This window comes from Ictalurus furcatus, chromosome 10, assembly GCF_023375685.1.
Source record: "Ictalurus furcatus strain D&B chromosome 10, Billie_1.0, whole genome shotgun sequence".
Taxonomy (NCBI): domain Eukaryota; kingdom Metazoa; phylum Chordata; class Actinopteri; order Siluriformes; family Ictaluridae; genus Ictalurus; species Ictalurus furcatus.
The window spans coordinates 2675015-2687389 of NC_071264.1; the positions used below are offsets into that span (position 1 = coordinate 2675015).

General features: G+C 41.3%; 1 protein-coding gene across 1 annotated transcript in view; it reads right to left on the reverse strand.

Moving 5' to 3' along the window:
• The window catches only part of prmt3 (protein arginine methyltransferase 3), a 57658-nt gene that overhangs the window by 26404 nt on the left and 18879 nt on the right, over nucleotides 1-12375 (reverse strand). Inside the window, exon 10 of the mRNA XM_053634321.1 lies at nucleotides 10464-10563. Coding sequence (XP_053490296.1) covers nucleotides 10464-10563 — 100 coding nt within the window. The remainder of the gene's footprint in view (nucleotides 1-10463; nucleotides 10564-12375) is intronic.

Here is a 12375-nt window from a genome sequence, read left to right on the forward strand (position 1 = left end):
CCAGATTGGCGCACTTGTTATAGCATGTTAATGCTAATTCGGAGGCGACGCTTGCACTGAATGAAGCTACGTCTCCATCCAGCTTTTATTTATTAGAAATTCTTCCAACATGATCCTTACAAAAGCACCCCTTGGATCCCATCCAATGTGTGTATACATCCCAAGTGACAGCGCAACACAAGGCTAATTTATTAATTTTATTTAATCCTTGATTATACACAGTGATAGTAGTTAGCTAGACAGGCCAATCATAGGTGTATCTAGCTGCAATGTACCAGTGTGCTTTCTTTAATATCTTTATTTTTGTATTTACAAAATTTAGAGGCTAAAGCGTGCATCACAATCTACAATCTTTTCAGCAGCTATTAATATTATGTCAGCTTTTTAATGCAACTACAATTACCCTTGTCCCTGCTGCACTTGGCTCTGGTTGTTGTGCCACGTCAGACGATGCTTCACGGATAATGGAGTGGGCGTGACTAACATTTAGAGCACCTCCCACTCCAAAATCAGTTGAACAATGGAAATTTGTGAAACATGTGAATGCCTCCTCCTCAGATCCACCCCAAGTAAAAATGTGCCAAGTCATAAGCCAAATAAATAAATAAATAAATAAAATTCCAGGGATAAATGCATTAGAAAAGTCCACAAATAGGAAAATGAAATACCAAAAAAACTCAAGCAAAGTCATGGGAAAAAGAAAGTACACCCTCCTTCAGTTTTCACTGATCATTTATTTACTGTGTGGTCCTCACCAACTTCTATAAATAAACTAACCTTGGGTGACGCCAAAAAAAAACCCAACAGATTTCAGTATGTAGTATGATGGCGAGCCTCCAATCCATGTGCACAAACCACTGCATGATCCTCACATGACTGCCGCCACTGTTGTGGACTGCGAACAAGAATATTGCCATGGGCCAGGGCAGAGGAATGACTGTGGCGGCTCTTCACCCTCATAGAGAAGACATGAGAGTATAAAAGGTCATCATGGCCACAGTGAGATGCGCAGTTTCTGTCTCCCTAATCGCGCCGACTCCTGACAAGAGCAACGATCCCCTCCCGTGCCACACCGAGAGCTCTTGTTGCGGTCACCCTCGGGAAAGCACTGGACCTCTCGTTGCCACCAACCACCGCTGCTGACCCACGCTACTATGCCTGGCCCATTTCAACGTGCCTCCTTAGTGCCCCAGCAAAGCCCACGGCCCGGAAAGCCAGCACACCTCACATCCTTTACGCCTACACCCTGCCACTTCCTTCTGCTTAAAGAAATAAACACACAATTTTTTGCATCAATCCTTTCTCTGCTGTGTTCTGCCTGCCTCTGCATGAGTCGCACTATATTTTACTGCATTCTTCCTATACAGACAACTTGATTTTGAAAATAAGGGGATTTTTTTTTTGTTAAAAAAAAAGAAACGTAACTCAAATTCTTGGTCAAAAAACTTTTTGATTGTAGGAGTTACACATGTAAAACCAAATGTACTATGATACAGTTCATTACTGCTATCAACTAAAGCAAATAGATTTTTTAAAAACAGTTTTTATTCTATTTTATTATTTTTTAAAAGAAATGTGTTTTACATGTGTAACTCCAACAGTTTAAAAATTATTGAATTTGAATGATTTTTCTTTTGAAAAATAATAAACGACTATAATCTTGGTAGAATATTAACACAGTTGCCCAGGTCATGCGATTTTTATATGGTCCCTTACTGATTCCTTTACTATAAAGTGCTGGTGACCTGCGTTTCTGAGAGATTAGCTTCAGGGGGCTTGAACAGGAGAACTTTTTAAAAATTGTACTTGGTTCTCTGTCCACCCCAGAGTAAGAAAATTTATATTTTGTCCCATTCTATGTGTTTTATTTCTTGAGAAATAGAAGAGAGAATCTCGAATGTGCAGTGAATGTCCAATATAAAATAGGGATGCACCGAATGTTCGGCAACCGAAATTAATGAAGAGGCCGAATAAATTTGACCAAACAATGACGTGTTTGATGACGTGCCAAATAGCCTAGCAACCAGAGTGAGACGCTCGAATTTCACGACCTCCACTTCCGGCAGTGCACTCGGAGCGATGAGGGGGCGCGCGCATGCACGAGCTACATGCACGAGCGCATGCTCTTCGGATGTTGACAACCGTGACACTGTTTACTGTGGATACGTGCGTTTGTTTTGTTTCTGTTCCGGAGTATTCTGTCACGTCGCGAGACATAAGGGAGTAGAGTACGGAAGCAGGTAAAGACGTATTTATTTAAGGGAACATAACATTAACAACGTATCTAACTATACTATATCTACTCTAATACTCTGCGAGGTGTACAGGGACGCAAGCGGTATATATCCCCAATATAATCAGCCGTATAGAACCGAACAGAACCATTTTTTACACTCTTGTCAGTGCACTTTTTTGTTGTAGGCTACAAAGTGTTCCATTCTTTCAGCAGTCAGTTATAGGCGTAACATCGTCTATTCAAGGGGCTCAAAGATAACCACATCAAAATATTTTTATTTTACTCATTTATTTATTTATTTAAAGTTATATTGTGCCTTGTTGGTAGCCTGTGCCTGCTGGAATGACAAAAAAAATGTTCAGTGTTAAATAAATGTTTTGAAATTGTAGTTTTTGTAATTGATTTTTTTCTTTGAAAAGCAAGACAAAATAGAAAAAGCACATTTTGACTATTTAATTTATGCAATGTTGAAAAAAATGGCAAAATAAATGGAAAAAACGTGAAAAAACGTGTTCGGTATTCGGCCTTCAGCCAAGTTTTTCATTATATTCAGCTTCGGCAAAGAATTTTCATTTCGGTGCATCCCTAATATAAAAACCCACTTTACCGCTCTAAAATGCGGTCGACTGTGACAGACGTAACTTCCAAATACTAACGCGTCCCATAGTATACTCCAGATTGACAGGTTTCTGTGCAAGGCATCGGAAATGCAAAAGCAAAGCGGATTTAGTGTTAGTGTGTTCGTCAGCATGCTAATGTTCTGAACATTGCTTCACAGTTATTGTCCTTAATGAGATTCCAATTCAGTTCCTAAAAAGAAAAGATAGAATTTCACAGTTCGGACGTTTCTGTAATGTAGACCCAGGTATATTATTTGCATCCTCAGCTATACAGGTATACAATGAAGTCCCCAAAAAAATTACCGCTTAAAATCTGCCTAATAAATAACTGTAAAGTGTAAAGTGGGTGGGTCCTAAAAATGGTTAAAGCAGGCTGAGAGTGGAGAATCACAAGATGTCAATCAAGCACGTTTCATTAGAATATATTAGGACACATAGAGATCGTTTTCAAAGCAATCTGCTTTTCCAAGTTCAGTTGGTATTTCTGCAGCATTTAAATCACTATACTTCCTTGGTTAGGCAGTTAATCAGTAATTAAGCAAACAGGCATATCCATGCTGGCCAAAACAGGACTAGGTAGTTTGTGATTTAAAACACTACAGTACTCTCTCTCTCTCTCTCTCTCTATATATATATATATATATACACACACACACAGACACACACACACATATATCAGAAACCGAATCTGGGTTTGTGGGATGTGTAGTTGTCAACATTAACATTACAGCACAAGCTAAAAGGTGACAGCAGTTTGAACAGCAGCCATGCATCCCCATTTTGATACAACGTGTAATCAGGAAGTCAGTAGCGGAGCATGACACACATACTGTGACACACTAACGCATTCATATTAATATCGCATATTTATCAAACCCTGAATTTAAAATATCTTTGCAGAAAAAAAAACCCAATGCAAATTTGCCGAAGTGCCCCTCAGTGTGTCTAAAACATGCTGATGAATAAAAGTGGAATCAGCAGAATTCCTCGCTGCACTTTTTCTCCACAATCCTTTCAATTACAGCGCAACGACATCAGCTGTATTCTCCAGGGCGCGCAAAACAATTATATAAATGCCCCAATACGCGTTTCAGCAGGGCTGTGACAGCCACGCATACGATGTACACTCGAGGGTATAGCAACTATCACGCACACTAATGCGTACGCACTCGCACTTCTGTGCTTTTCATGATAACAAAGGAAAGCAGCATTTTGCTGGAAAAGGAAAATTAGCCACGTGTAGCGCACGAAGCTTATAGCCTCCAGGTTACCGCATGCTGTTCCAACTCATTGTACTGCAGGACGTGAGGTTTTCGATTTCAGTTTCCAAAATGTGACGTCAGAAACCAATAACACAGTGCCAATTTGATTTGTATAATTGTTGCGCCCCCCCCCCCCCAACACACACTGTGGCTGCAAAAACCTCCTTTAAACTTGATTAATAATCAATAATAATAATAATAATAATAATAATAAAAATAATCCATCCATCTTCTATACCGCTTATCCTTTTCAGGGTCACGGGGGAACCTGGAGCCTATCCCAGGGAGCATGGGGCACAAGGCGGGGTACACCCTGGACAGGGTGCCAATCCATCGCAGGGCACAATCACATACACATTCACACACCCATTCATACACTACGGACACGCCAATCAGCCTACCATGCATGTCTTTGGACTGGGGGACGAAACCGGAGTACCCGGAGGAAACCCCCGCAGCACGGGGAGAACATGCAAACTCCACACACACAGGGCCACGGTGGGAATCGAACCCCCGACCCTGGAGGTGTGAGGCAAACGTGCTAACCACTAAGCCAACGTGTGCCCTAATAAAATAATAATAATCATAATAATCATAATATGCACATATTACATAACACAATAACAAACAGCATGTTAATAATTTCATTGAAATGAATGTAAACTTATCTGTAACAGACCCACTGATAGACCCAGGGTATGCCCAATTGTTGCCAGTCCCCAAGCTAACATGAAAACAGAGCATTTTGGGAAGCCATGGAGATCATGAATATATGAATGATCTTGAAATTAAATTATTGACTAACCAAAATGGCTGTAAAACTGTAAAGAAATTGAGCAATCGTGGTATCAGAAAAGTAAATACTATACATGTTATACAGGACATGTGAGAATACTGTACAGTCAGATACTGTGCATTTTATGTCCAGCGTATGTGTACAAGAATGTGAGTAAGTGAAGCTAGAGAATCTAACAGTGTGTGTATTTCTGCGTATGATCAGGGGACTGAGTGAGTAATGACTGCTGTCCCCACCTGAAGGCAGCGAGACCACCATCACTAGTAACGCAATCAATCCAGCCACACATACACCCGCACATACTTGCAGACATACAGTACAGTACACCAAAGGCGTGTGTGAACTCTGCTGAAACTGAAACTGGGCTCTATTTCGGTCCCCTAATTTGCAGTGTCCTGGTGTCTCCCTCCCTGTGCGCACAGTCAGCTCAGCTTGGTCTGATCTGTTGTGTTAGCAAGGGAGTGCTGTATAGCCATGGGCATTTCTGCAGTTCACATTGAGCTATAAGCCATTAGTCAGAATTAAACCGATAAAACAACAACGAACGGCAATCCAGCTAGTTCAGAATACAGCAGGACGCAAGGAAAAGAAAGTCGGAGTGTATTACACCAGATTTATTCTATATATTGGCAGGGTATTGAGTACGAAATGGTTTAGTGCTGGTTTACCTTGCTGATCTCGCGAAGCAGTATAGCCCATGGCAAACGCTTCACTAAGCAAAGGTAATCTCACATTAGGAATGCTCTATCGCTTGGCCTACATTCCTTGATTTTTGTAGTCACATTTGTAGTCATATTTTATTATAATATTTTTAAACTGTTCATTAATTAACCTTTATAATGGTAAAACCTTGTCACGGTGACTGGGTCTGTGTAGCTTGATGAACCTCAGGGCTATGTATTAACGTTCCCAGTAGGGCCACCCTTAATGAATAAATCTGATCAATCCTCATGACCTCCATATAAAAGGTAGAATGAAGACCAAGTGTACATTGCCTGGATTAGGGTTACCAGGACCCACGCCTGGAGGCAGGCCTGGGGGTGGTTTCCGTAGGCGAGCATCTGGTGACTAGGTCACACACAATCCAGTCAGGCACAGCCCGAAATGAAAACATGGAGCCATCTTGTGGGGATGCAGGCATGTGATGTGACTAGAATAGAAACTGGTTTTGGGAATGTGGAGAATGTGGTGTTCTTTAACAAGACCTTATGGTTAGCTACATACGATAGCGAGATAAATATCAGGACTCTGCCTGTGATATAACCCCTAAGGTATGCCATTTTCTTATCCAGCCATGAACCATAGCAAGAAATCTCAACATAGGGTTAGGAAAAACATTTCTTGTTTACATAATTTCCACTCTCAGACTGTCTGGGGTGGTTACAATTTGCCCTTTGAAGTTCACTTGAGGTTATCTACAAGATACCCAATAACCAGGATGATCGAAACAAACAAGACTCCTGCCCACTCTGCTATAGGGGTGGGGCAGAGCCAGGAAAGATAAGACTGTACAAAGACAATGGGACAGAAAGTTATCCAAACCTCTAGTGCTATATCACCAGAAAACACTTTCCTTTCAAGCAGACCAAATTAGAAAACTGCTCAGGACACTTTTAACCTCCTTTTTCATGTGTTACTGGTGTGATAATTGCACACTCTATGAATGTCTAATCCCCCTGTTTTTCACAAAGGTACAAGTACTGTAACTCAGCAGCTAGACAATGCTTGGTGTCAATTGCACTGCTAAGAACTTTAACACGAGTTCCACAAACACTCTTGCTTCGTGATATCGTCATTTTACAAACATTTAAATGATTGTCCCCAAAGATTGTCCCTAAAGTGCAGTCCTTAGGGGTGTGTGAATTCGAATTCCACCCCAGGACTCGCCTTTGAACAACCAGTCAACAGCACTGAATTAGGAGAGGCAGGAACACGGACCCGCCTCTTCAGTATAAATCCCAGAAACTCACAAAACAGTGGGCAGTGGTGGCTTGGCGGTTAAGGCTCTGGGTTACTGATCGGAAGGTCGGGGGTCAAGCCCCAGCACTGCCAGGCTTTGGGTTACTGATCAGAAGGTCAGGGGTCAAGCCCCAGCACTGCAAAGCTGCCACTGTTGGGCCCTTGAGCAAGGCCCTTAACCCTCTCTGCTACAGGGGCGCTGTATCATGGCTGACCCTGCACTCTGACCTCAACTTCCCGTCATGCTTGGGTATGCGAAGAAAAGAATTTCACTGTGCTGTAATGTATACATGTCCAATAAAGACTATCATTATCCACCTGGATCTCTGGGTCATGTTGTTGACTCTTAATTCTGGCTAATCCCACCTTGATCTCAGTCACTAAACTTCAGACCTTCAGTGCTATCTCCACTAAAGTATTGCGCACAGTGGGTCACAAAGGCCGTGTCCATGATCACTGGACAAGCTGACTCAACTAAGCTAGACCTTTGGCACTATTTCTGCTGAAAACTGCCCACACAGAAGCGACACTACAGCTAGACTTTCAGCACGACCTCGACTGAACTTTGCCATACTGATTACTCTCTCTGCAATCTCTATGGATGCCATGCTGTCCCTTCACGGATCAGGACCAACCAAGGAGACACCAGTTCACATAAGTTCTAATCAGCTGCCTACACTCACAGTGTACGTCTCCAACATGGAGGGGGAAAAGAAAAAAAATTGGAAAAAATCCATTTCAAACATGTAATTTGTAATGATTATTTTCTCTTGACCTTATCTCTGGTTCACCTGGAAATGGTGGTCTAGGCATCACCTGACGTGAACCTGGATGCAAATTGCACCAGCTGTTAATGTGATCTGCTCCCTGGGCTTGGGACAAACAATGATGCTCAATTTGTGTCTTTCTGTTTCAAGTTTCACATTGATGGTGAACTGTGTATATGCACTGGTATATGCAGTGTATATGCAGTGTATAGTCCGCACAGATCTCATCGCAAAGCTGATCCCCCGACATCATACATACGATTCTCCAAGCTGAAATCATCCACAAGGTTACCTACACTGCTCACAAGATGATCATGTGGGATCATCATGTGGCAGCTGTGACTCAAGTGGTAGAGCAGGTTGTCCACTAATCGTAGGGTTGGCGGTCCGATTCCTGGCCCACATGACTCCACATGCTGAAGTGTCTATGGGCAAGACACTGAACCCCAAGTTGCTCCAGATGGTAGGCTAGTGCCTTGCATGGCAGCTCTGCTACCATTGGTGTGTGAGTGTGTGTGAATGGTTGAATAAGAAACAGAGTGAACTGCTAAGGTTAAAAAAGAGCTATATAAGTGCATACCATTTTCCATCATGCAGCCATCATACCCGTGCGCAAGAAGGCGTAAACCTCATGAAAAAGCAGATATATAATAATATAATAATAAAGGCTGATATTAAAGAAGTTAGACAATAGTTCAACTAGTAGCTCTCAATGGAACACATCTAGCTAGCTAGATAATAATATGGGAGTCTAAAGCGATGGCTCTGGAGCTATTATATATTTAAAACAATTATGTACAAATGGCTTACTTTTTCATAAAACTGATTTCATAAAACCAAATCAGCAACTATAGGGCGCAAATGTAGGTTAAAACAACTAAATTCATGGATTATCCTTCAGAATGCTGCCAGAGCCTCAGGCAACTGGGCTCAGGTGTGCTGACCTCATTTTCTCACTGTAAGGACGTTCTCAGTAGTCAAACCCGGAGTATGCATATGCTTAATATAGAGCAGGTGGAGCTAATGAACACGAAATGCACAATAATTAAATATGTGTGCTGATTTTTGATATATTGTTGTATATATTGTTTACACACTCACCACAGTGACTGTCATATGCCAATCAACTTGGCTGAGAGGGACACTATGTACATCTCGTGTTTAAAGTGCTCCTTTAAACACACAGAGCATGGTTATAATTAAAAAGAAAAAGATCTTTACCATTCCTCAGTGAGAAGACAAAGAAGAAAAGTAGAAACCCAAAGGGGGGAAAAAAGAAAGAGAAGGACACACTGGCTCCATCATTCATTCGCTGAAGTTAAATATATCTAAAGACAATTCATGCTTTTCCAGCTTCGTTAAGAAAAACTCAGTGGAACGCATTAATCATGAAACCCATGTTTAAAGGGGAAGTAGTGAGGGAACTGACCATCATCCATCCATCTCTCAGTCAGTGGCAGAATTTTTTTAATTTGTTTTAATACCTATATTCTTAATTTATTCAAACTAAAAGGGTTTATTACAAAAGATATAACTATAATACACGTCAGTCGCACGGTACTGTATATACAGGAAGTTCAGTCTTTACCGCGAACCAGTTTAAAATACAATCACATAAGGTCTTGACTGGTCGTCTACGGTGAAATTGCATTCTGACCACCGGACCAGTCAACCTAACCATAACGGAAATATGGAGATGGGCGATGGGAAAAAAAAACGACTGTAGAATTTGATAAAAACCGTAAAGTCTGAAAAGAAAAGGCTCTCTAAGATTTTCCTTTTCTTCTTTTATTGTCACTTTGTAAACTAAGGATGACCGTTTTTTTGTCATACTCATACCTACATAACAGCAGCCATAAAAAGCAAAGCAATAATTTAACAAAAAAAAAAAAAGCCTTATACACTTTTCACTTGTACAAAATAGACCAAACAACATGGACTACAACACAACGCAATAATAAACCAGCCTCAGCATAGCTTGCTAGCATTTTAAGAGGGTTTCACAGTGAAACATTAACAAAACATGGGAACAGTTATTTGAACCGTGTGTAAGAAAATGATACCGCAAAAGAAAAATGAACATCAGCATTAACATCTAAACAGAAACAATGCTTTTTCCTTTCACACTGATCAGTGCTATCGCTGCAGAAATAAGAAGCGACGGGACGTTCGTGAAATTATTAACGATCGTGGAGCTTCGTGCCATTCTGCATTACGTGTGCCATCCGTCATCACTTTGTGACAGGCCACAACACAATTTCAATTTTCCTCATGATTGAGAGGGAGCGAGGCACAACGAGGGTCAAAACCTTACACTAAACTGAGACGGGTTTAACCAACACTTGATATTTACTACACTGTTACCCTTCTCTGTTTTATTTATTTTTTTTTGCCTGAGAGCAGAAAGGATGATAAATAAGAACAGTGTTCTAAACTGTCTAAGGCAAAGATGTCCAATCTTGTCCGGAAAGTTCCGGTGTGGGTGCAGGTTTTCATTCCAACCAAGCACAGCCACACAGAGTCTATTGAAAGCCAAGATCAACTGATTAAACAGGTGGAATCAGGTGTGGCTCCTACTTGGTTGGAATGAAAACCTGCTCCCACACCGGCCCTTTACGGATAAGACTGGACACTTCTGATCTAAGTGAAGACTGAAGACATCTTATCATGGCTTAGTGTCCGTTCACTAACCGAATAACCGATAACTGACTGGCTCTTGTTTGTGCACTTAAACTGCAAGAATACTTCGTTTTGTTGTGTGCAGTATAGACAGTTTATGAAATGAAAATAAAGAAAAACGAGGGCTGATGTGTAGTCACTCACCATCCACTCCGAAATAATGATGTCCACTTTCTCCACTGGAAGCTCCACTTCCTCTATCCGGCCTTTAATCAGTGTGATTGTGTCCTCAAGATGATTAGCTCTGGCGATCAACACACACAACCACACAAATCAACATATAAATGGGAGAGAAAGGCTCCATTATGATTTTGCTGACATGATTTGGGTCCATGTTACAGGGAAGTTGCTGCAAATGAATACAAATCACATTTAACCTGTGATTAAAAATTTTGCCAGTAGTAGTCTCCTACAGGATGACAATGTTCTCATCAACACGGCAAAACAGTTAACATTGAATGCTTTGGTGACACAGTGGATAGCATTGCTGACTCCCATCTCCCAGGTCCTGGGATTGTGTGAACTTGGGTACTGTCTGTGTGGCGGTTCGCATGCTCTATCCATGTCTTGCATGGGTTTCCTCTAAGTTTTCCAATTTAATCCCACTGTCTACGCCAAATGTGTCTGAACGGTGCCCTGTGATAAACTGGTGTTCCATCCAGTATGAATTCCTCCCTTGCGCCGAGTGTTGCCAGGATTAGGTGACAATGATCAGGATAAAGCAGTTATTGAAGATGGTCAAGATACTCAAGAGTCTTCTCTGTCCTGCCAGGCAGGTGGTGGAATGAACTCCCCATGGCTGTCTGAACAGTTGTCTCGCTGCATAAGGTTCTAATAATCTTAATCCAGACAGGGAATAGTTTCTGTACGTTCCATGGGAGTCTTTATCAATGTTTGCCTGAAATCTCCCTGTCTGATAATCAAGGGTAGCCCTACTAGGACAATAAAGTTTGTGATGGCATAGCCTTCGCTACAACAAGGTCTCAATCCATGAATAGGCTTTATATGAATAATGGAAAAGATGTGTTTTAACACAACTGTGAACTCCAGTTTCAAGCACAGAACTGTGTGAGGTGATTCCACAGTTAACAATATCCAAAGATAAAAGGTGTTATATCCACCAATCAGCCATAACATTAAAACCACCTGTCTAATATTGTGTAGGTTGCCCTTGTGCCACTAAAACAGCTTTGGCCCATCAAGGTATAGACTCCATAAGACCTCTGAAGGTGTGCTGTGGTATATGGCACAAAGACATTAGCAGCATAGTGTCCTGTATGTTGCGAGGTCGGGCCTCCATGGATCAGACTTGTTTGTCCAACACATCCCACAGATGCTCGAACGGTTTGAGATCTGGGGAATTTGAAGGCCAAGTCAACACCTTGAACTCTATCTCCAAGACCTTAGAAAAGGTTGTAGCACAGCACCTAAATGTACCCACACAGGAAAAACATTCATGAAATGTATCAGTCAGGATTTAGGCCTGGTTAGACAGAGACAGCGCTGATTAAGGGTTGTGTCTACTTGCTTGTGTTGCTTGATCTTAGTGCAGCTTTTGATACCACTGATCATACTATTCTCCTTGATATACTAGAAAATGTTGGCATTAAGGGAACAGTCCTCTCCTGGCTCAGGTCTTATTTGACTGATCATTATTAGTCCGTAGATGTAAATGGTGACTTCACTATGCATACTGAGGTAAAGTTTGGTGTTCTGCCAGGTTCTGTTTTAGGCCCACATCTCTTTTCTTTATATATGCTACCTCTGGGTAAAATTATTCATAAACATGGTATTAGCTTCCAGCTTTATACTTGTGAATATCTCAGACTAAATTGTTTCAGGAATTGAAACTAAATCTAAGATAAAACAAAGGCAACCTGAGTAAACACAAAATACAGTTTTTAAATGATAATGTTATTTACAGAAGCAAAAAGGTTTTCCAATACCAACTGGGCCTGTGTGAAAATGTATTTGTCCCTGTAGTTACTAATTCTCTGAATCAATGAAACTGCATTCATAATGGTGCTCAGCTGGACTAGGCCTAATTACTACCAGG